This window comes from Ammospiza caudacuta, chromosome 4 (assembly GCF_027887145.1).
Source record: "Ammospiza caudacuta isolate bAmmCau1 chromosome 4, bAmmCau1.pri, whole genome shotgun sequence".
Lineage (NCBI taxonomy): Eukaryota > Metazoa > Chordata > Aves > Passeriformes > Passerellidae > Ammospiza > Ammospiza caudacuta.
The window spans coordinates 77,531,302-77,557,104 of record NC_080596.1 but is presented as its reverse complement, the minus strand read 5'-3'; the positions used below and the strand labels follow the sequence as shown (position 1 = coordinate 77,557,104).

General features: G+C 39.8%; 1 protein-coding gene across 7 annotated transcripts in view; it reads left to right on the top strand.

Moving 5' to 3' along the window:
- CTBP1 (C-terminal binding protein 1) overlaps positions 1 to 25,803 on the top strand; it is a 186,890-nt gene that overhangs the window by 149,097 nt on the left and 11,990 nt on the right. For all 7 annotated transcript variants that reach the window (XM_058803020.1, XM_058803019.1, XM_058803024.1 and 4 more), the window contains 5 exons: positions 9,046 to 9,190; positions 13,023 to 13,229; positions 19,243 to 19,457; positions 23,281 to 23,411; positions 25,542 to 25,669. In XM_058803020.1, the coding sequence (XP_058659003.1) occupies positions 9,046 to 9,190; positions 13,023 to 13,229; positions 19,243 to 19,457; positions 23,281 to 23,411; positions 25,542 to 25,669 (826 nt within the window). The remainder of the gene's footprint in view (positions 1 to 9,045; positions 9,191 to 13,022; positions 13,230 to 19,242; positions 19,458 to 23,280; positions 23,412 to 25,541; positions 25,670 to 25,803) is intronic.

The window sequence follows — 25,803 nt, the reverse complement described above, 5'->3', positions numbered from 1 at the left end:
ATATTTTTTTAATTTAGAGGAAACTCGAACTTTTTTCCCAATTCTTTTTATTTTACTCTATATCAAGAATTCAAGAATTAAAATGTGATAGAATGCCTTTTTTTCTGTGATTTCTGTATAATCATGTTGAGAAGTTGCTTTTGTTTTTTCTGTTTTCCTCTCTCACACCACTGTTAGGAGTTAATACATGGATTCCATTTACAAAAACTAAATGACACATGAAGAATAAGTAATATAAATGCTGTTCTGTTAGTAGCGAAGAGCAGTCTGCTCTTGAGGTGAACACTGTACCATTGGCTGCTCCACCACCTGTATAGTTTTATGATTAGCTTACTAAAGTCAACATCATTTACTCTGGTGCATCAAAACTGGGTAATTCCTGTGTGCCATGAGTGCCTTGCAAAAATCCAGTGGATATTTTCTGTTAGCAGTGGTGTGTAATAAATGAACTTTTCACATCCTGAGATTGTGTCTCTCTCAAATTGCAGGTTTGGAAAAGTATTTGAATAACTCATAAGTGACATAGGTAATCTGTTGCTGATCTTCACAAAACTGCTGAATTGAGGGGATTATACTAAAGCTTGCATCTTTTGATTTTTATGATACAAAAATAATTAATTCTCAATGATCTCAGTAATACATCAGGAAAAAATACTTTCACTACCTATCACTACAATGCCATAATACAGATTTTCACTTGCCTAAAGGATGAGACAGTCCTAAAACATTTGGACCTGCGAGGTAATAAATTTCTACAACAAAAGTCACAAACCAGAATTCATTATCATACAGTTGTTTTCCTTTAACATAGGCTGAAAGAGCAGTTTTATGGAGTGTTAAGCACTGTTCACTTATGTGGGAAAAGTGTTCACTGTTCATGTGCAGTGGAAAATGACTACTTTTCACCTATCTTTAGAGGAATATTTGTATTTTAGTACTGTTTGCATAATACATTATTTGGGAATGGTGCTTTGCTAAATACAAAATTGTTTTCACAAAAGGTTTTAAAATTAAGAGTTGCATATTTAAAGCAGGATCAAAACTGTTAATGTATTTGTGAATGCACATTTGTGGCCATACTAATGATGTTGCCCTGTTAGCTGAAATACAGGTTTTGATAAGATAGATGCTGAATCCATAGGCTAGCAGATACAGATATATTTAATGTGAAGTTGCAGGGAGCAAGCCAGAGGCTGGGAAGTTCAGAGCGGGGTCAGAAGGGTGATTGACATTGTTTGATACTCTGGGGTGGGTGACTGTAATGGGATGGGGCAGAGACAGGAGCCGAGCATCAGACTGGGAGGGAAGCAGTGAAAGGCAGCAGAAGGATCTCTAGGAAAGGAGGAACCCGTGGTAACTCAGCTTGCACACTTGTGGAGCCTTGATCACGGTGGTGCGAGGGGTCACACTTTGAGAAATGAACATTTTGGAACGTGCAGAAGCCATTTCTGCTGGTCATGAGAGTTTCAGGGACAAGACCTGCTTTAAAATACTGTGATTTCAGTTTTTCAAGGAAACAGAGTAGAAAGGAGAATTTATAGCTTGTGAGACAGCAAAGCTTGAGACTAGAGGCTAGCTAGTTTTTCATAGAGGAGCAAGCAGGCTGAGAAATTTTAACACAAAAAGAAAGGTGGAAAAGAAGCAAGGATTTCAATGCCCTTTCTGTGCAGGGTCAGGAGCAGGATTTTAGCAAATACCTTTCTGTGTGTGCTCGTTCAAGAAAGTTTTCTCCATCTGGGTAACTGAGTTGCAGTTCTGTAGCAACTCCCTTCTGCCGAGAGTTGATTTGCCAATCACTTCTTATAGCTGAGGAGATTAACTGTGGAAAACGAGTAACAAGTTGTAAAGTTGCAAATAAGTAATAACATGTAGTAGAACTGTGCTTCATCTCAGGTCGAGGCATTTGTTCCCCATTCCAGTGCTTTGGAAAACAACTTGGATGATGAAGATGCATTTCCCTCCTTCTGAAAAATCGGGCTGCCAGTGCTTAAATGAATACTGACATTTACTGAGAGTGACCCAGTGTTTTGAAATAACTTTGTAGTTAGGGTCATTTATTATGCTTCAGAAATTTACTCATGTCTAAGGTTTGACTGGTATTTGGTTCCACTCCTTGTTTCCCATTCTGCCTAGAAAAAGCAGTTTATTTTTGAGCCAGTCTGCAGGGCTGCAATAGATGTTTTTATCCCTTAACCCCTGAGTTCTGTTTTATTGTAGATGTTGCATGTGGCTGTGTGAAGTTGAGCATTACATTTGTCAAACTTATGGCAAAACTGGGAGTTCGGTTCATTGCATCCTATCAGAAAACTTCTGTCATTTAGGGTAAAAATATTTAAGATTTCAGTGTTCAAATTTCTTACTGGAGATTGCATTACTGTCTATAAAAGTTACTCACTGCTGTTAAATTGGCTTTTATTTTACAATTAATGATATGTAAATAAGTTCTCTCAGCAACTATCTAAGACTGCTTCCAAGTGTACACAGTGTTTTGGTTTGTTCTGCCAAAAATACAGTTGTTCATCCAAAAAAATTATTTAAAAACACTTAGCTCGCTTCCATCCTCATTCCAGGTCAACTTTCTTTTTTCCCTACCTCATGCTCCGTTGTCTGTTTGCCTCTTTTTCCCAATCCCTCTTAGTTTCAGTGCCATTCACAGTTTGCTGCTTTTGCTGGCTCCTTGGCAGCCTACCCAGCACTCTGATTCCTGCAGTATTGCTGCTCTTTTCCACTTCTCTACCTTTAAAGGCATAACAGACTCAAGCATTGAGGTCTTTGTGTTGCCCAGGATTTTTTTGAGTTCATGTTCTTTGCTTTTTGGGCTTTGCTGTGTCCTCTGTAACAGGGAAGTGCTGTGTAGATCAAGAGGGATAAATATAAACAATCTGCAAGGGCTGGTAATAGGCATTTCAACCAAGGAGAGAGAAAATAGTGATTCTTGCAAACCCAGATGAAAAGACAGGAAGCACAACTGATTAGGAATGGTCTTTAAAACAAAATGTACAGGCTGGAAAGAAGTCAAGAGTTTATTTGAGGCTGATACATTTTTCCATTTTCTTTTTTCTGTAAGTATGTACTTTGCTACGTCTTGTTGCAAATCAGGTAGAAGAAAAAAGTGTGTGGTTGACGGGGTTTACAGCTTCAAGCATTTACCCAGAATGCTGACCAGAACACTGATGGAAGCAGTGAGGAGTCCTTGGAACAGTCTGTTGGGTAAACCCTGGCCTTAGCAGAGATTGGGGTACAATGTGTCAGATCCTCTGACTCCTGTTTTCTGAGCCCAACATGGAATCATTTTCAAAAGGATATACTGCATTTCCATATTTGTAGTTCTAAGTTTAAAAAACTTTAAATCTGAACTTCCTGTTTAACAGAACTTGAAATTTTTCAGTCACACTTTGACATAGGAATTAAATATAGAAACAGTTCTAGTGATGGCAGTTTTATCAAAGAGCATTTCAAAGAGGAGCTGAAAAGTGACAAATATTTTGAAACTGATGCAGACAAATTCAGGATGGTGCTGTTGTTCACCTCTTTGATTTGTCCCTGTTACAGCAATGGTTAAGTGAGATAATTTTTCAAGCTTCCAATTCTTTGTTTAGCAATAAAGCTTGTGTTTACACCATCAGTGCTGTTTATATTCATGATGCAGATGAAGCATTTAAGTTTTCCATCAGATTTAAATTCTCAAAGAACACAGATTGAAAGGAAGCAGCCTTGTTCTAAACAGTAAGGTCTGGTTGGGAGTAAGTTGTCACCTCGGGGCTGATCCAAAACCTTGTAAATGTCCCAAAACTGAATGAGCTTTGGATCAGACTCCTTATGAAGGACTTGGGAAAAAACTGGGTGGAGTTGTCACCAGTGACTTCCATAAGTCCATAATATCCTTTGGTATGGATGTTCAATCCATTCTAGTGTCTGATAGATGACCTGAATTCAGCCTTATGAATAGACACAATCCAGCCCTATTAATAGACAAACTAACACACAGAACTCCTGTTAAAGATTTTTCATTGAAGCCTTTTATTCAGTAAAAATGTTTTCAGAGTCTATATTCTCAAATTGACTTCTGTCATTGAAACTGCATGTAATGGTCAGTAAATCCTGCCTTGGAAAGACTGGCTTCAATATAGTATTTAAAAGCAAGTTGTGTGTAGATTATACAGGTTATTTATGCAGTTGTGTGTACGTATTTATATGTATATATATTTTTAATGTTAATTTTTAGAAGACTAGAAATACACTATCATATATATATGTCACGTGTATATATATGTAGTTTATATAGTGTATGGATATATAGGCTTTTAGAGAGTGCCTTTTCAGGAGCCTGCAAGTAAGTTTTGTTTATGTTTGTGTAAAATATTTATACTTGTATTTATGGACAGCATAAACTCAAGTATTAATGTTTAGGGTCCTCACTAGAGAGTATCCTGGCTGAGTAAAGTTTATATGAAATAAGTGGGTTACTGACAGCACCATGGATCATAGGAACCTAACAGGGAGCTGAGAGCTTGTAAAGAGAAGCAAGAACTTGTAAAAAGCAATACAATATAACAGAGCTTTGGAGAGCCACTAAATACCACTTGAGCACACTGGCTTTTCCTTTTAGCTTTAGTGGTGCTGGTTTCACACGGATCCTTTGCAGTGCTGTAGCTCTGAGTCTCTGCAGCCTTCCCCATGTGACAGACTATTGGTTACAAATTCAACATGCAGCTGCTTTTTGCAAGTTAAATAAGGCAAGGCTTACTCCGTTTTGGTGAAGTACATTTGTTCCACCCAAATGTGCAAAATATTTCAAGTCTGTTGGTGACACTGGAACATAATTCTTTTAGAGATGACACATGTAATTTCAAGTCCAAGAAATGCAACACTTTGTAGTTTCTAGAACTGGATTCAATACAGCACTTTCTAGTGATGATTTTTGTTTTTAAGATGAAGAGTTTGTCATATTCATCTTGTAATTTATAATTTGTTTTTGTCTCTGCACTGAAGTAGTTTGGCATTTCATTTACTGTGTTATGTTTCTGTGCTCTGGATTTGATCCATGAGTGTCTGGGATCAGCCTCTCATAGTCAAATCTAGAAGTGTCTTGAGATGCTCCAAGAAGAGAAGGCCTTGCTGTTTAGTTCTTAGCATGTGATTTGTTTTTCTAAAAGTAAGCAAGATGTTCAGAGTTCTTCCCCAGATAATGAGATGTGTATGTAACAGTGGTGACTTTGTGATGTTCAGCATGATGGTTAAAATAGTGTGGTACTGAAAGAAGAAAGAAAAAAGTGTAGATGGGGAAAACATGCAGAACGATTTAAACCTTGGATAATCAGTACTCATGATTTGTAAAATTCTTGGAAATAGAAGTGTCTCCTACTACTGTCATCTGTTCCCTGAGAGCCTTGGTGACCTGGCATGTTGTGAAAGCAGAGTAGTCATGTTGAGCTTGAAGAACAGCAGAAAGACCTGTCCAGGCTGCTGTGATGGGAAAAGCTGTCAGCCATGGAACAGGGAGTGAAAAAAGGCTTTCAGCAGTGAGCTCTGGCGTCAGCTGGAAAGGAAGTCTGAAGGAATAGAAATCAGGCAGGTGAGCTCCATAATAATTGGGTAACAGAAGGAACCCAGCTCATGTCCCCCGTTTCAGCCTTTGCCTCGGATCCTCCCTTCCCACAGGGCTCAGCTGTGGTGTGATGGAAGCAGGAGTGCCTCTTGGAGGAGCACAGCTGGCTCTGCTCATTTTCTCTCAGGTTTTTCCATTGCCTTTCCTTGCAAGAAATCATCAGAGAGCGTGGTCTGACTGCCACAGACTCAGGCTGGTCTGGAATTTCTGCCTTGCCTGCTATCTCACTCACAAGTTGGATCTCCTTGTAAAAAATTGTTCTTGAATTCGTTAAAAATTATGTTCATTATGGAAAATGATGGAGAAAAATTACTTATTCTCCCTGATTTTCTCAATGCATCCATCCCTTTTGTTAAATCATCGGTGAATTACTTTTCTGCACAGTTATTTTTTTCTAAAGATCACTTCATTTTGTGGAATTGTTGATATTTATGCTGGATATCAGTTTCATGTGTTATATTTTACTCATTGAAAGACTTGTCAGACTTCTTGTGTGCATATAATATATGTAATGACTGAGAACATAATTTATGCAAATAATTCCAAAATACAGAAAGTTTCACTGTTTTTTTTAAATCTAAGCGGCATTATTAACATTCACCAGTACTGGATGTTTCTAACTTCAGGTTTTCCGCTACTATTTTTTGCCTTTTTGGCAGATTTCTATCACATGTCCAGTAGCAAAAGGCAGTAACATAATTAAATTATCAAATTAATGTGATAAAACACACTTGCAGGGTATTACAATTTTAGCAGTGGATTTCCTTGCTAACTAGCCCATAATCCTAGGAGAGGCTCAGTCACTAAAAAGAAATTCTGAGAGATTTGTCACTTGCATTTGCTTGTTCCATATCCCTTGTGATGGGTAAATAACTGCCTGTGGAAATGGCTAGTGTCAGCATTAAGCTATAGCTAGGAAATATTTTCCCTTGTATTGAACACATTCCCAAGCTTTCCAGTACTTTTCTGTCTCCTCCTAGTGCCAAGCCATAACCCAGATGGGCCCAAAAACTGTGTCATAATGGGTCCACACCAGTGCTCCTGGAGTCCAAATGCCAGTCTAGACTGGCTGGGTTAATAAAATATGCATGGTTATGAAATGAAAATCTGCCTCCCAGAGTGAATCACTGATTGTAAAACAAATGTGTGAGGCAGTTCAGCTGTGCTTTAGCCCTGCTGGATGCAGCCCTTGATGCAGTGGCCGATCTGCAGCCCCAGAGTTCACCACCGGGGCTGGGAGAGAGGCTCTGGCTGTCACAGCCTCAGGGTGTGTCCTTGTCGTTCTGAGCTTCGCTTTCTGCCTATCTGACAGCTGCACAGGGGATGGCTTCTGCTGCAGCACAGGCGTCCACAGCAGCCCTTGGGGGAAAGTAAGCGATACAGCCCAGGGCAGGGGACATGGCTTGTTGGAGATAGCCAGGGTATCTAAACTTGACCTTGAGGCTTGAAGCAACAAGTGCTGCAACTGAATTGGAAGAAATTTCCACACACTGAGGCTGGGAGATCCTTGAACAATTTTATTTCAGCCTCTAGTGGGAGCAGAAATAACCTGAGGGCATTGAGGGGGGCTTTCCTTTCCTAAGAGGGATGGTTCTTGTGTGGGATACCCCGGGCTTGGTCGTGCCAGCTGTAATGTGACTGGAAAAGCAAACCCAAAGCTGTGTTGGGTTTTTATTGGCCCTGTGTAACAGCTCAAGGTGACACATCCTGTGAGTGCAGTCTTTCTGATTGGGAGCTGCTGCATGTCATCTCCAAGGGACTTGTTTGCACCATTAAAATCAAGGAGTTTTGTGTGTGTAATCATTTTATAAGATCTGAGCCTACAGCTGGTCTTTGAATTATGTTGTAGCTGAATTCTTGAAGGATGTGTAATTTGTAATTTTTTTTGCAGTTCTTACTAGTAAATGCAAATTCTGCTCAAAGGAATCTTGTCTTTATCTGAGTTAGAACTGAAGTTCTCAGTCCAGAAACAATGTTGAAATAGCATAAATAATTTTGTGAAGTATTCAGTAATAAGTGCTTTTCTTTCATTGTTTATGGGGTTTGATTTTATTTTCTTTTAATTTTTTCTTTATGTATTTTTAAACGCTGTTGCAAATCCTTGGTTCCAGCAATTGTAATCCTCTGTGTGCAAGACTCTGATTTGCTGCAATGGTTTTTTTAAAAATTATACATGTTGATTATTTTTACTGACCTTGCACTGCGCTAGGAAATGCTCATATGAGCAGAAGTAATTCAGATGACAGAATCTGTGCATGTACCAGACTCTAAAATCTGGACAAGAAATTTAGAGCCTCTGCAGAACTTTTATGTGAAGTGTGTCATAGGAATCTCGTGAATTCATTACAGCTGGCTTAGCTGCTGAAATGATGTGTGCATGTTTTGTGTCTTGTAGAACCATTAGGATATTAGCTAGAGCATTGAAGGTGCAAGCACAGGGAAGTGTTTTGAAGAAGTAAAATCGTGCAGTTTGCAGATAAAGAGGAAAATAGTCTCTGCTGTGTGAAAAATAAATTGATATCACCTGTGTGGGGTGCAGTGTCACTGCTGGGTAGCAGAATTCAAAACTGCTGGGGCAGGTCTGGATCCATTCTCCACAGCCCTTCTCCCTCTCCTTACTCCACACCTCTTGGTTTTAAATGCTGTTGTGTAGGTTGGATGCACTCTAACATAATTTTATTTGTCAGGGGCTTCTGACTGTCTTTTATTTTTGCTTTTTTGGTGCTCTCACAAGTTTGGGGTTTTTTTCTGCAGCATTTTTACTTTCATGCAATTTCTTATTTCTCAGAGGCTTTGGATTTTCCTGGATAATGTCACGTTCGGCATCTCAGTTAATACCAATTTATGTGACATCCAGTTTTCTGTCAGTGAGAGCTTATTTGCAGTGTCAGTGAACTGAGGGGCAGACGCTTTTGGTTTTGTGTGTGAAGTGACCAATTTCAGTGTCTGTTGTCAGAGGGGTTTGTGATCACTGAATGTTTTCTGTTCAGGTATCCAGTGGTTTCATAGGGCAGTGGTGCCTGTATAGAGATTCTGCTCTGTTACTCCATTCAGAGCTGAATATCAGCTGCCTAAACATAAAATACTCACTGTTTGTGGGAGTGTTTGCTCTGTGTGTGCAGATGCAGTCCAGTGGCACTTGGACTGGGGTCAGCATTGCAGAGCATTTCCTGGAGAATGAGGAGAGCTTTCCCTCTTACTGAGAACACAAGGACAGATCATGTACTTCTTTGGAAGCTGATCCCATCATGCTAAAATGGAGACTTAAATGAAGAAGACTTACCAAGAGATATTTAGAAAAGTAACCTTTAAAAAAAACCCTGAATCTGTATTTAATGCTTTTACTGTCTTTTATACTTGAGAATATGTGTATGAGATTAAGCTGAGATTCTGTAAAAACAAAAGAACCAATTGTTTTTTCTTCATTTACTTTCTAGGTACTAAATGAAGCAGTGGGTGCCCTGATGTATCACACTATAACTTTAACTCGAGAAGACCTGGAGAAATTTAAAGCACTTCGAATAATTGTCCGAATTGGCAGTGGTTTTGATAATATTGACATCAAATCTGCTGGAGATTTAGGTATGGCTATTACAGACTTTATTTTGCATCTTATACTTGCCTCTAGAAATCTGATAGCATCTAAATCTTTGTATTAATGTGTTCTGTGTATTTTATACTAGTATCATATGTAAGCTGTATAATTTTCCCATCAGAGTATAAAACTCATTATGGAGATACTAGCATTAGTTAATTAAGTGATAATATTAACAGCTTTGTGGCAGGATGACAATCTGCCTGCTCAATATAAACCTAAGGAGAAAGGCCATAATTTTTCATCTCTTTCTTTTTTACCCCAATTGTATATTTTAACTACTTCTGCTGTAATCTAATTACAAAATATAATTCCAACATTTTGGCATACTACTTCTGTTTGAATAAAAAATGAGATCATTATCAACTGTCTGAGACTTATTTATGATGCATGAGATTTAGTACTAAACCAGTCCATAAAATAGAAATACCAGTTTTATAGGAGAATCAGTTGTTGCTTCTTCAGAATAAATTCAGCTACTGGAACTATGAAGAGATGGTGCTTGATGTTTGACTGTAAGAAAAGCAACTATCTCATCTGTACTTTTCTTACTTTAGGTTAAACTACCTCCTATCTGTAATCTAGAGGTCAGGTCAGACCACTTGGAGTAAAGATTTTCTTTTCCAAGATTGTGTAGACCAAGTATGTTTTCCATTCTGCTCTGGAAAGATCTTGGAAACATTTATTTCGGTGTGGCAGTGCTTAGTCGTAGCAGTAGCCCCAGTGCTGTAGTGAGGAGCTGTAGTGTGATCTGTTTATCAGCTGATGGTAAAAGAACATTCACCTGTTGGAATGGTGGCATTAACCACTCCTTGCTGAGTTTATAAAGGCCAGGTCAGGGCTGAAAGGGGGCAAGGCTGTGTTTTGCCTGCTTTAACTGGTGCACAGTCAGACGTGTGTTGTGAGCCTCAGAAAACCTGTGTGTGTGGAGAGAGTGGCCTGGGGTAAAATCCTAGATCAAAAGCCAAAATGTAGGTGCAGATCAAAGGCTCAGACCAGTCAGGAGCCCAGTTAGTGCAGAAAATCCCTGATAAGAGGAAGATCTTTGAAGGTTTGCTGGCTGTCTCTTCTGCAGGTCTCTGTGCTGGCTTGTAACCCAGGTTACAACCTAAATGCAGCCACATAATTCCTCAAGCTAGAGTACACAGCAAATTTGGGAAATTCTTGTTCATATGAAATGCTAAATGGCCACCTTCCTCATCATTCGGTTCCTGTCTTGTGATCAGACTGACTTATAAAGTTGAGGGTCCAACCTGGTTGTGTATCTTTTAATTTAAAAATATTGTTGTCCACTCTGTCAAAAGCCAGTAAATGGTGGAAAGATTCCAGTAAAATCTCTGATTTTAATATTAAGTTTGGGTGAAATGGCTGGGCTGAAACACTACTGAGACAGAGAGCCTTCCATTTGTTGAACTGGTGTTAGTAATGCAAATCTTAAGGAGGTAATGTGAGAGTGATTTGCTCTTTATAAAAGGCTTTGATTTGCTTTTGAAATGTAGATTTAGACCAGAGTCCAATGTATTCCTGAACTCCTGTAGTAACTTCTTATTTTTCGTAGAGCTGGCACATGGGGTTGTTACCAGCTTTTCCTACTTAGCATTATTTTATATTAGCACTTTTAATCTTCTTACAAAGCATGAAAATATGTGTTTCTTGGATAAAATATGCTTTTTCTGCACTTTATTAATAGTTGACTAGAAAATACGTACAAGTAGTGGGTGTAGCTGGATGCCAGTGAAGTGGGAGCCAGGTAATGCCTGTTACCACCTGCATTTTTCAGCATTGGACCTGTGCACAACATCACTGAAAGCAGTGGGAAAGGAAAGGGAGCACTGATCAGGGGATGAGATGAGAGTGTGCTGTCTTTTCCCATGTGAAATGTCTCTTCATTTCCTTGCCTCTCTCTTGCTGCTTTTTGTGGTTTGCTATGTCTCTGCCTCTCAAAAATGAGTGCTTTTAGAGTTGAAGAAAAATTGAGAAAAATAAATTCCTGCTGTTCAGGAGAGAATTTATCTGACTTTTGTTCCCTCAGTTTCCTAAGGAAACCTATTAGGGAAGAAGGTATATTGCTCTTCTTCCGAAATACATAATACAATTCTTTAAGCTCCTTTTAAAGCATAATTTTGTTGAATGGCAGCTATTAGGAGACACATTTATTTAATTTACATTGCCATCTAAAACCTGCATCGTTGCTCCATGAAAGACTTTTTTTGTATAAACAAATGCAAGTGTTTAATGTGAGGTACTTAGAGGGATGTTATTTTTCAGTCTTTCACCTCTCCCTCCCAGTCAAGCTTTTTTCCCCATTTTAAAAATGGTGAATTTCCTTCTCCCATTGGTGTTAGCAGGATGCCAAGATGAATATTCCAGCAAATGATGCTGGTATATCTTCTTGTAAGTCTTAGGGGCAGTGACTCAGCAGACAGGCTTATCTCTGCAGCAGAGGAAAGAAAAATAGTGCTGTAAGTTCCTTGTGCAGGTTTTTAGTGATGTAGAGAAAGCTGTAAAAGAGTACTGGGCAGCAGAATAAAAGCATTTGAATGTAAAACATAGATAAATATAGCATGAGCTTATTATTTGTCATATTACTATTGGTGCTGTTTTTGAAGAGAATGTTTATTCTTCTTCTTTGCTTCTAAGATACTCAGGTATTAGCTGAGGACTTACTGAATATCTAGTTATGTAAAATCCCAAACAGTAAAAACAGTTCTTGGGTGCTTTTAGATACAAAACACTTTTTTTCTTCTCCACCATGAAATTATACTGCGTGCTGTTTGTTGTCTCAGTCAGCAGAACTGAGAAACAAACATTTGTGGGAGCTGGTGATTAGAGAGAGAACATGCAGTACATGGAAAGACTGAAGAGAGACAAGTCCAAAAGGACACAAAGTTTTTCAAGCATTTTGCTTAACTACTGTCTGTTGAGTACTGGAAGGTAAAAAGCAGAATGGGATAGTTTGCATGTAATTGAAATAAATTGTTGCTTCTGTTTTTGAAGTAAAATAGGCTTATTGTGAGTCTTGAATCAATGATCCACCTTCCAAACTTTTCTGTGGTTGTAACAATTTAGGCTGCTTGATGTTATGCTAGTTTCAGCTGGTGACTTTTCAGCTGTTAGGAACATGGACTTATTTGTCATTACCTTTGCATGCCATGGAGAAGCAGATTTTGCATTTTCCTATTGATGATTAGATGGGTTCCCTTAATGTGGGGGACCAGGAAAGGACTGGGATCTGGTTTGTTGTAATTCTAAAAACCTCTGTGCAATGTGTAACAGATTGTCCTTCCCTGTATCATGATTACCTACACATGATGTGGAATTACTAACAGTCATCCTGTGAAGGCTGTATAAATTATTTTATCCTTTTTTAATTTGCACAGATAGCTTTTGGGAGGGTATTTATCCAGTGGTGGAAGGCTAACTCACAATTAAACCTAAACTCTGATCATTGACTACACTGTTGAGAGCAAGGCAGGTTTCTCTTGGTTATTCAAAGCACCAAGCTCAGTGGAAATGTAAAATGCTTACCATGTTCTAAACTATCAGACATCTTCAGTGCTTTCCTTCTGTGATTCAGTGTTTTAGTTTGCAATACATAAAAGCATGATAATTAGTAATAAAAAATCAGAGAAATAAGTTGGCACATAGTTGTCAACTATTATGTCAGGTACTCTGCCTGCCATTACAGTCAGAAGCTCACTATTTGTGCAAGACATGTTGAAATAGGTGTTGACTTCAAACATCGTGCTCCTGTATTGCTGTTAAATGGAAGAAATGAACTTTGTTTGGCAACTGGCCTCCTGTGCTTGCTGCCTGCAGGGATCGCCGTGTGCAACGTGCCAGCCGCCTCCGTGGAGGAGACCGCGGATTCCACCATGTGCCACATCCTGAACCTGTACAGGAGAACCACCTGGCTGCACCAGGCCCTGCGCGAGGGCACGCGGGTGCAGAGCGTGGAGCAGATCCGGGAGGTGGCCTCGGGGGCTGCCCGCATCCGAGGGGAGACCCTGGGCATCATTGGACTGGGTACGTTCTCCTCACGGCTGCTGTCGTGCTCCTTGCTGCCCATCGCTTTAAAAAAGTGAGGAATGGAGCTGTAGAAATGGAACGTTTGTTCGCTCCATGGCAAGCGGTTATTCCTGTAGATTACGTAACTCAAATGTTCTCCCTCTTCCTCAGAAAACTTATTTTAATGTTCTCTTATTTCTTTGAGTTTCTGTATGTCGTTCTGTAGAGGGAGAGAATATAAGAAAATAACGAGAGTCTAGAAAATAATCTTACCCCTAAGGAGTTGCAGCTGGGCCAATTATCAGAGATTAGGAACAGGCCTGACTTTAACAGGCCACAGCTGTAAGCAATGAGAAGAAGATGCTATAAAAGAGTGGGGTGGCTGGTTTGGAAGGGAACTGGAGTCAGTTGGGTGCTTTGTGAAAGAGTAAGAGTCAATGCTTGGAGGAGTTGCCCATGAGAAGCACTAAGAAGGTGTGAAGCTTTTGCAATAAGGAGACAACAGTGTGGAACTCCTACGTACAATAAGATGGCAGCATCTTTCTGTTGCCATGTTGCCTACTCGTAAGAGGAGACACCATCACTTCCCTTTTCCAGGACAAGAATCCTCCTACTTCAGCCCTGTTACTTGTATGTTTTATCCCTTTTCCATTTCATATCTGATTTTGTTTGGACTTTCTTCCTTTTTCAGTTTTTTACATAACTAAAAAGTCTTTTCTTCAGTAACACCCTGCAGAGCAGTTCTTGTGTGCATTTGATTGAGGTGGATGTGAAATTGTATTTCAACTCTAATGAGAGGAAGAATATATGCAAGAAATTTTGAAATGCTTCCAGACCTAATAAAATCACCTACTTACCTCTCTGAGTGACCCTAAATGTTTTTCAGCATCCAACAGATGGACAGGCTTGCTAGAGATGAATTAATTACTGTCTGTTACAGAAGTAGAGAAGAAAAACAAGCAAGTCAGTTTCTATATAAAAATTATTCAGTCATGTGCTTGTCTTACACAGATCTGATAGACTGTGGATGTAATTGCTGTGCTGTTCATCCACAGGAATTAGTAATATGATTTTGACAACAAAGCATCATATTTAAATGACTGCTCCAGTTACACATTGCTGTCAAGTAACTCCAGCCTCGAACTCTTACTTTTGGAAGCTGAAAATAGCCTGGTGTTACATAGTGCTCATTTAAATGAGCATGCAGTACATCAGAACCATCTTTACAACCAAAGAATTGCCTTTAAAATAGGATTTTCAAGAAGTTAGTCATGACGTGAAGCTGCTCTCTCAAATCTATACTAATGTAATTATGCATCTGATTAAAACACACAATGATTATTGTGCTCACAGTCACAGCATCTGTACCTAAGTCATAGACAGTTGCCTACAGTGTTTCCAAAATGGAAATTCATACCTGGTTTTTGAAACTTAAGCTTTGGCTCACATGCAATGTGCATGTTTGTTGGAGATATCTGTACTGCTGTAACTCAGTTTGGTGTTTTTACTGAATAAATTCAGATTTGAGATTAGAAAGAAAAACTCTTTCATCATTGACTTCCTTAAGTGAGTTTTGCTGGTTTTGTTCTCAGTGACTGAAAAGTATAGAGGAATAAATGGATAATCAGATTGCCAGTATGCTTATAAAGCTTTACCAAATGCTAGGTTTTAGTTTTGAAAAGCAAGCCTTTTGTGTGCATGTTACACTAAAAAGTAGTAAAAGCTGATTTTTAAGGGCATGCTTCTGTTAGTTTTTGACCAGTCATTATCTCTAGCCTTATGTTGTTCCTATCTATTTCCTACCATAGAATATTCAAAGAATACTAAATTGTAAAGTCACTTTTGAAAACTTCCCCTCTTCCTTCTTGTGCATGTGTGTGAATAGGCACAACAGTTTGAATCAGACCTGTTCTAACAAACTCCTCTGAATCTATGTATTAGTGAAGAGTAAAATTGTAGACTTAGAAGATGTACCAGAATTCCTGTGTGAGCACTTCAGGCACATAGGCTATGATGTGCACCCTTTTCTAGTCCAGCTCACTGCTAGAGGTTAGCTGTCTTGAGTTTCAGACTCCAACCTGCCTTTACAACCAGAGACTGTTGTCCTTAGGTGGTGTTTCTTCACCAGTGTCCTCTCCCTACATCTGGAGTTTTGCCTCAGTTTATTATTTAGACATGTCAGTGTCAGAAGGGATCCACCCAGATGCTATGAAGTGGATGTATTGCACACAAAATAAACAGTTCTCATCATCTGTTGCTCAGCCCTTTCCTCTGTTTCTGTCGTGTCTCAGTTTCTGTCCTTTGTCCTCAATGTGTGTCTGAGATCATCTTCTCTCAGCCACCACTGTGTTTGTCTATTCTTGTCTTCAAACTTGTGCTCTCTTCAGCAGTGGGTTGCTTAAATTTATCACTGCTGCTGCAACAGCTAACTGCAGACCTTCTCAACATCTGCTCCTGGGCTTTACTCTTTGCCAAAGAGAAACACCCTAGCTCCTGCCTATCTCTGTGCTGGGGAATGACTGTGTCTCCAAAGTTTCAGCTACTCACTTCCTTATCCACTGATCTAGCCAAGTTTCGTGACTCACTTGCCTTCCTTCCATCACCCACTCTCTCTCCCTCCTCTCATGCATATTCCTGCTTTGACACTTGGTCTGTCCTGCTTAATCCTGTTACTCTGTGTTCCTCCTTTAAAGTTAACCCCATCTCTCATCCTCTGCTTGTATTGAGCTTGAAGATAAGCAGGGACTCAAGAGCATAATGCCTCCTTCGTGTGCTTATTGGGGCCCATCCGTCATTGTCGTGTTGTTTGGTTAGCCCCTGAGCTCCTCAGGGCACAGCCCTTGCCTCTTTCTGTCTTTGTGAATGTCTGACTCTTTGAGCTTTACATAAATAATAATATCACATCATTTAACAGCTGTCTTTGTCACTTTTAATCTTTATTACTGTCCAGTGTCCTACATTTTAAATGTTGCATCACAAGTGTGGATAGTAAGTCCCACATTTAGAAAAGAAATTTAAAAAGCTGCCTTTTCACCTTGTATCTAGAAATATGGGGGTTTGTGGGTTTTTTTAAGGAGGAATATTTAGCAGCAGCAGCATGTAAGTACTTGGCTGAATAGACATCTGGGCCTGGTTCTGCTCTAATGATATTTTTACAGCAGTGAAGTTGCACTCCCTTTCCCTTCCTTCTCAGTGAGAAATGCTGATGACTAATGCATTTCCTCACCCAAGAAAGGTGAAATTCTTTTAAATAAATTTGTCTCCACATCACAGTGAATGTCATCACTCCGTTTGTCTTTCCTCACCTGCTCTATTCTCTCAGCAGTCCCACTGCCCTACCTAGATGCTTGGCCAAGTTACTAACCTGTGTTATAAGTAAATAAGGCCTAAGAGTTGGGTGGTGTTACTCTGCAGTAAATGATCTACTCTTAGCAGTCCTACTGGCTCTCTTAATGTGCTCAGCAGGAAGTGTAACAGAGCAGCACTCTCCACATTTCAGAGTTCTCCAAGGAGGAGGAAATATTACCCATATTCTCCACTGCTGTTGCACAGGCAGGGGACAGCTGCTAAGTGAAAGCACTTTTTCTTTCCATGCAAGTCTTCAGGCAGGTCAACATCATCATTTCCATGGAACCAGGGTCATTTTATAAAACTCTGCAATACCAGCAGAGGATGAGTGTGCATTGGCCAGGGGCTGAGCAGGGTCCTTGACCTGCAGCTGCTGCCCTGTCACACTCAGGTCAGGTCATTGGCAGGGTCAAGGTCAGTCACACCTACAAATTGGGGTATTTGGGTTGAGGAGAGTTGGGAGACTTGTGGGGGAGTTGAATGGATGAGGCTGTAACAGGAGATCTTCTGAAATGATGAATGGACTTTGCTAGAACTTTGATTTCCTTGAAAATACACTTTTGCTGCTTTCTGCTTTTTTTTGCAATTGTATGCAAGATTTATTTTCTGCATTTTTCTCACACTGCCAACTAGTAAATTAATTTAAAGTTTTGAGCTTAAGATTTTGCCCTGCCTGGAAGCAGCCATGAATATTCATAACAATTTGATATGCTCTTACCATAGAGTTGTCCCAAAGGTGGGATGCTTTGTGTGCTGTTTTGTCCTCAGTGTGTTGAGGTAGGTTTTGAACCACCCCTCATGCCCAGGAGAGTCTTATATAATAGAGAGTTTTCAGGAAAGAAAAAAAGAAAGTCATAGTTTTGTGGTTGTTCTTTATGTCAGATGGTAATTGAAAAAGAAATTGGCAAATTCCTTACGTCCAGTTGTGTGTAGTTGTTTAATAACTAAGACTAAATATGAATTGTCAATTGCAGAAGAGTTTTATCCCATGAAATATTTGTAATAGGGTAATTCTAGGTTAGAAATAGAGATGTGATTCCCTGGTGTTTCTGAAGGAAACTTCTGTGCCCATTGAAGAAGGCTTTGGTTTATTAGCCTGGTGGGGTGAATGAAGTGTAGCTTTAACTGGAGAGGCTGTTGTAAGAGATTTTGCTGTTGTGAATCCCCTCAGGTATTAGTGTTGTAAAGAGTGTAAAAAAAAAAAGAACAGATGACAGAATGTTGCATGTGAAAATGAATGGAGCTGGAGTAACAGTTATATGCTTTGTTAAAAAAATGAAAAATATTTACAGTTGTGTGACTGATTCCTTGAGCTGTGAACATGCCAAAATTTGGAAACAATACAGTGTTTGTGTTGAAAATTTTCTAATTCAAATTTATAAAAACAGCCTGGCGAGCAAACAAATAACATGCATGCAAGTGTTGACATGAAAGATTTTGAGGAGGATTCTAACCTGGTGTCCCCAAAGAAAAGCAGACAGCCCCTGTCACATTGATATACTGTTTAATATTCCAAGCACATCTGTCACTGAGCACTGCAGAATTGCTGTGTTCACATTAAGTGATCAGCAAAAACCTTTCTTCCTGTGGCTTCTGAAGTTTATTCAAAGAGGAACTGAAAAGCAGAGGTAAATCCCTTCAAGCACAATTGGAAAGAGATGGGATTTCCCTGGGTTGATTTGATGCTTAGACATTACAAAGGAAAATTTGTTGACTTTTTTGGGGTTTGTTTTTCAAATTAGGCATTTTTATTACGGTGTGTCAAGTGATGCTTTTGAAACATCTTTATCCAACATTTGCAGTACTCGAATGTGAATGTCTGGTCTGTAAATTTCTAACTTGGAAAGTGTGTTAGTTCTCACTCTTCAAAATGCCTGTAACTCATTAGATGTGCTCAGAGGGTTTTTCCCTCTCTGTGTGACTGGTAGTGTGTCAAAGGCAAGTACACACCTCCTGGTACGTGTGGTGTGGAGTCTTGCCCATACAGCTCTGAAATCTGACAGTAAGGGAAGTGGAACAAAAAAGCAAAGTTCAGTGTCAATTCCCAGTGGGACTGCAGTCCTCTTAGCTAGATGCTATATGACCAACTTTATTTGTTTATCATTCAGGTAGCTGAATAGAATTTATTTTAAAGCCTTACACGACAGAATTCTTGTAGGCATTTTAATGCTGGGAGGATGTTACTCAAAATGAAAAAAAATACCAGAAAGGAGATTCCATGTATTGAGAATGGTTGCGCTTCAGATTAAACAAATTATCTGTTATTGCACCCATTTTTGAGGATTAATTTTATGGCTTTTTATTAAAGCCAGCTGGTTTGACATGGGTAGGGATAAGCCCTCGGCAGGATGTGCTCACAGGCAGCGGTGTTTTGCCATAACCAGGCCCAGCAGGCAAGCCTTGCATTACAGATTATTGCAGATTACGTGACATCTTCTGGCATTTCACACAGCTGGTGACAAAAGGTGCAAAGCTCCTGCTTTGTTCCAAGGCAGTGTCAAACAGCCCAGGTGTGCCATTTCTGACCGCAGTGATGATCTGGGCGCGATGGGGAGACGCCTCCCTTTCCTGCAGTCGCTGTACAGAGTGTTAGGGTTTGGTACAAGGTTCCCGTTGGGCAGGAGAGGCCACCTTACCCACCAGCTGCCTCACACCTGCTCTCACGGCGTGTCTCTCGTTGCAGGGCGTGTTGGGCAAGCAGTGGCCCTCCGTGCCAAAGCCTTTGGCTTCAGTGTGATTTTCTACGACCCGTACCTGTCGGACGGCATGGAGCGGGCGCTGGGGCTGCAGCGCGTGAGCACTCTGCAGGACCTGCTGTTCCACAGCGACTGCGTCACCCTGCACTGCAACCTGAACGAGCACAACCACCATCTGATCAACGACTTCACCATAAAGCAGGTAATCATCTCTGAGGGTGCCTCCGCACCAGGGCTGCCTCCCAGCTCTGTATCGCCTTTATTTCTGTAAACACGTAGATTCTCATTTGATAGAAATATTTCTCTTCTGCTGCTCTGAGATCAAACAGGCCTATAACTGATTAGGAACTAGCTGGTTGTTTATGTATTGTTGCTTTTACTGTCTTTTTGGCTCGGTAACATTGCATTTGTGGAAATAATTTGCTCTTCTAAATATTACTGAGATTTAATGAAGTGGCATTGATGTAAAAGCACTTTTTCTGTGTCTTGTAGTAGCTCCTTCCTTTACATGTGTATTTTCAGGTGGCAATTCTGCCTTTCACCGTTGTCCCTCAGTTTGAGTTCCTTTGAAGCAATTTAAGGATTATGACTAAATGGCTCCCCCCTGTGCTCAGTCCTGATGCTCACAGAGCACTTAATGGATGGAGCTCATTTACAGCATTGCATTATTGGGAAAAATAATGTTTCTTGGAATCAGTACTAACTTCTCCATAAAGTTATAGGTAATACACAAAATAATAAAATAATTTCAAAATCTGGGTGTAGTACTGCTCCATTGTTGAAAAATTTGATAATAGAAGCCAAACATTTAATGAAAATGTTTGACTCCAGCTTTAGTGTAGGTAACAGCCAGAAGTAAAACTCTGAGACATAAGAATGGAGTCAATGTAAAGAAACCCTAAGACAGCATAGTTGATTTGGCTGTTCTTTATATATAGTGGGTTTATATGATGGTAACAATGACAGTAGCACTCTTTTGCAGTAAAATCATTGCTTGTCTTCTGAGAAATAGTTTGTACCCACTAGTCCTGAACTTCAGAACTTACTGAGCATGTTCCACAATCATGTAGGACCATGGCACAAAACTGACAGTACAGCACACTTCTTGATTTGAGAGTTTAGGGATTTTGCAAATCCATCACAACATAAAATCAGGATTTGGAATTTAAAACTCTAAAAAATTAAGAAGCTTAAAATGAAACCAAAGCTCTGTCACCCTGCCTTGAATATTGTCTTCTGTTGTATGGCTGGGTACATTCAGTGGTTATTACATAGTGAGATGTCTTTTCAAGCAGACATCAAACCAAAAAGTATCACACTGAATTCCATGGGACCACTGAGCATTGGTCACTTTATTACACAGCAGTTGTGAACTTTGGGCCAACTCACCACAGAAAGTTTTTGAGTGGAGGCAGAGAAATGTGTTGAGCTTTGGAGAAGGCACAGCACATTAATCACAGAAACAAACAAAGGAAAACATGTTGTTAAAACTGAGTAATGCCATCTGAAATGAAATGCCTGTAATAAACTCTGTACTGGAAAGTATCTTAAGTAAGCATTTATCTTCTTATTTGTTATCCTTCATGATCAAAGCAAGGATTAATTAAAGTGTTAGATGATAGTTCTTGCTTTGGGTAGGAGTTTGGGTGAGGCAGTCTGGATAGTAAAGTGGATGTGAAACCCATGAAATTGTAACCCTCTGACTGCATAGTTTGTGTAGAGCATATTCTGATTTAGGCTGACAGATGCTGGAGTTGGCCTGGAATTTCTAGAGAGCATTGCATACCCTTCTTGTCCAATACTGCATGCTCATGTCATGCTCAGCTTTTAAACAAAGTACAGAGAAGTATGGTGCATCTCATTTCACAGAAATCTCACCCTGAACTTTGTGGAGTCTGAACTGACATACACTTCAAGTGTCTTTGAAAATTTGGTGTCTGTCTTCTCTTTAACTTTTCTAGTGAATTTATCATTATTCTGTAAAGCCATCCTGCTTGTCCTTGGAGTCCCAGAGTAGCTCAGAGAAGTGTTTCAATGAACTTGTGCTCTTAAGAGACTGAGGTCATCTTTAGTTATACAGATTGGAGAAAAAACTGCGGTTTAAACACAATACTTTCATAAAGCAGCTCTGCAGGTTCAGTGTAGGTGAATTTACCAGACGTCAGCAGTTCCAGCTGTGAAGCTCTTTCAAGCTTCCACCCATTGTTAAGGATCATCTCCAGCTGCATCCACCCTGACAGTTTATCATGAGTCACACAATTCATTCCCTCTAGAATGCATGTATGCAGTCATGTTCTGTTTGATTTGAAAGTGTCTTAGTGCTAGTTCTGGAGTTTTGTAAATAGTCCTAAAATGAAAACTCAAGCAAGGTTGTTGGACAGATTGGACAGAAGATTTTAGCAGGGTTCACTTTAAGTAAAATGCTCATGTCCTTCAGAGGGCCTGTAAATACACCAAGCTGTACTTACAACTGCAGCTGGGAGTTTGCCCAGAAATGGGAAGGGTGTATGAGCTCCCACAAACCTTTATGGTGTGTCTGCACAGCTGTGAGGGGCTCTTGGGTGAGCCCTCCTGTGCTGGTTTTGGTGCAGTTCCTACAACTGATCCAGAAACTGGAGGGGCACTGATTGTTCCCATAAGGAATCTCTTGTTACCAGAGCAGCTTAAGATCCTGCCCCAGTTTTTGTGCTGTTCTCATTCCCAAATTAATCACATAAAGCTGAGAGAAGCATCCTTTAGTTCTGCCCCTGTAACTGGAGTTGGGTTTTGCTGTGCGGATGGATCTCCTGTAGGCCCAGGAGCCTGCAGATGGACAGAGGCAGGGCCACATTAACCCTTGAGAGCTGGCCAGTAAAATATGGTGAGTTCTTTCTTTATAAAACACTGCAGGCATGTGCACATTAGTATTCTGTATGACCTCATTAAAAAAAACAACCACAACTGACTTATTCAAACCTCCTTGTTGGTGGTGAAATTGGCATTTTGAATCAGTATTTGAGTGTAAGGATCCATTTACCTAAGGTTTAGTTTGACGTGTAGGTTTCATGAAGCTGAGTTGGTGTCAGAATGTTGGGGTTTGCGTATTTTTCTCTTGAGAGATGGAGTTGGTACAAAATGAGATTTCCATTATTCATATTCTCCATGGTTCCTGCCCTTCACGTGCTTTCCTTCATGCACAGAAGTGTTGAGACATCTGTCAAAGATGAAATACCAGGGTGGCTGGAAGCAGGATGTTGTAATTTATGTTTATTTCAGTACCATTTCTCTTATTTAAACTGCCACTTTGTTTTCAAGTTGTGGATGTATTATGGTGTAAATTGTTGTAGTTCTCCCCATACTGACGGTAGTGTCATCTGCAATGCTAATCTGCACAATGCACAGCACAGCTTCTCTCCTGGGCACACGGCGTTCTCAACCAAATTCATTTTCATGCCTTTTAATTGAATAATAGAAGGATTCTTTAGACCTTTATTTGAAAAGTCTCACAGGGGAGGAGGAAGCTGAAGTAACAAAAATAAATAATGCATACATCTACTGTGTTTTGGCAACTAAAGGGAAAAGTGTTTGAAAATCCAAAAGCATTGATTTTTCTGAAAAATTCATGTAGGCTTTTATTTGTGTGAAAGTTGAAAGCCACAAAATATGAATTTGTTTAAGAATGTGCTGTAGTTTCTGTCTCATGCAATTTCACAGTGAAATAAAAAGGCATAAAATGATCTGTCACTTTCATATGCACAGTTGTACCTTTTGATCATGTTACTGCTCAATATCTGAAACAAGGCTTCTATTAAGAGACACTACTTACAAGAAACAAAAGGTTATTAAGTGCTGTGAAATAGCATTTTATGTTAGAAGCATCACATTTGATGGTACTTTCCAATGGAAAGGGAAGACAACTGTTACAGTTTAAACCAGCTGAATAGCCTTTGTTGTAATGGATGCTTCTTTTGAGTAAAAAACTAATGCCACAACGATTTTATTTCATTTATTTTTATTTCATCATTCTTGTTTTTAACTTTCCCTAGATGAGACAAGGGGCTTTCCTGGTCAACACAGCTCGAGGTGGGTTAGTAGACGAAAAAGCACTTGCACAGGCCCTGAAGGAAGGAAGGATACGAGGGGCAGCCTTAGATGTACATGAGTCAGAACCATTCAGGTGCTTTTCCTTTTCTTTTCTTTTTATTTTGTTCACTTTCTTATTTTTAAGTCTTAGTGCATGATACAATCAACAGCAACAAGTAAATTGAGTTTTCTGTTTTATTTGGTAGCTAAATATTCCTTAGCAAAGCAACGTGAATCTGTGCAGCACTGGATTAATGCAAATCTAGAGAGAGTTTGTGTATGTGGTTAGAAGTGAAAAAAGTGACATCCAAGATTTAATTCCTTAAAAAGAAAACTAAAACAAATCCAGTGGGTTTATTTAGTAGAAATATCAGGAACCTGAGTTCAAATCCTGGCCATGGCTTTGAGGAGAGTGCCCCTCTGCCACTGATGCAGCTCTGGAGGCAAATGATGCCTGAACAGGCTCTTCCAAAGGCAAAGAGTTGAGATGTGGTGTGGGAAGTGCTTTGTGACACCTTTCTGAAGGAAAATACATTTGTCCAGATATTGCCTCTGCAGGAAAGCCATAAGTGTGTGAGAGGTTGCAAAAAAAGGTTCAGGAAGGCTGTCAGAGTGCAGGTTTTATTTTGTTTTACCCTTCCTAAGGGGAGTAGTCACTCTGCTGTCAGCAGCAGGGCTGGTAGCACAAGACTGAGTTTCTGAATGACTAAGTGCAGTGTTTCAGGCAGAAATGCACCACGGCCCTCAGTGGCATTGCCATTGACATATCAGCACTCCTCATCAAAATGAGCCCATTTCTTATGTCCTTGAGGCTTGAGAACAGACTGCTGGGGCTTAGTCCTTGCATGTGACAAGCCTTTTTCAGGCTGGGCAGGGAAAATTGTTATTTTTAACTGGAACAATCCACATAAGTTTTTGAAGAAGAACAGATTCAGGGCAGGTTGCAAAGACTGGAGAGAGGACAGTATCTCTCATTCCAGCTTGAGGGGGAAATAGAACCTTTGAAAAAATTGAATAATATCCTTTTTGTCAGAAATTTTATATCTGCTGAGGCATGATGCCACATCAGAAAAACTTAATTTTATTTATGCATACCCTGGGTTCATTTACTCCTCAAGGTGGTCATTGCAATGCCGTGGTGCTGTGCAAAGCCAGAGTGTAGCAGCTCAGGGGACTTGCAGCTCCTTACTCCCAGTTCTATCTGGGATGTGCACAAGCAGCCCAGTGCCCCTCTAGAATCCCCATTTCCTGCATGGAGATGCCACGTGCAGAGATCCAGCTGCAGGATTGCAGCCACAGTTTCCTTTGGCTGCAGTGCTGCATGTCCATCTGATTGCAGCACGCACTCTATTCAAGAGTTTTGCCAGATATTTTGATGTTTATTGAACTACAGATGAAATCTATCCTTTTATGAATTATGACCAACCCTGAAAGCACGCTTTTGTCTTAAAATATTTGCTCTCCTGTTACAGTCGACTGCAAGATTATTAAAACTGGAAATGACTAGGAGGAGCAAGTTTCCATTATTTTCAGTTTCTCTGCTTTGTATCTGTGATATCTTTTGTATCTGTGTATCTTTTACACAGATTCATTGCTTTCCCTAAAAAACAATCTGTAAATTTCCTTCTTTCTGTGGAGTTTCTATAAAGGAATGGGAAAGAAAAAACAGCTAAAAATTAAAAAAAAAAAACAAACAAAAAAAACCAAAAACTTGAATTATCCAAAAAGAATTGAGGCTGCTGATGGACACACCTCTGATTTGGAAATAATTGTAAGATTTTTTTCTTTAAATGATTAGATGTCATACTGACAGAAAGAGAAGAGCTTTTTTATTTAATGCAATAAAAGTAAAATTGTGATGACCTAGACAAATGGAATGGCATCCTAAATTAATTTGGGTTTTCCTTTATGCATTTCTGCCCCAGAACTGGAGTGGCAGTGACTGTAGTTACAGTAAGTGCATTGGACAGAAGCTAATGTTGCTGCTATACTGAAGTTCCACCCTTTGAGTCTATAAAAAGTGATTGTTGCTTATTTATACCCTAAATAATACATTAAGTTAACAGAATTATAAACAAACTCAATAAGGAATAGAAATGCAATTATTTTGTGTTGTAGAAATTAATCTGTGTATGTACAAATCCATCAGGATTGCCCACCTTGCTTTTCCCTTTGCCCCCCAGTATTTTTTTGTCATTTGATCTTGTTTTAAATTTTCATTTAGCTTTAGTCAGGGCCCCTTGAAGGATGCACCAAACCTGATCTGTACCCCACACGCAGCCTGGTACAGCGAGCAAGCCTCCATTGAGATGCGGGAGGAAGCAGCGCGAGAGATCCGAAGGGCGATCACAGGTACTGGCTCACACTGCTCTTGTCGTCAGCTCCCTCACTGTGTGCTTCTGGCTAAGAAACCTATTGCTTCAGTCTTGAAAGGTGCCTAGAAGCAGCAGCCTTGGGTTTTGTTTCTAGTACTTGGAACACAGAAA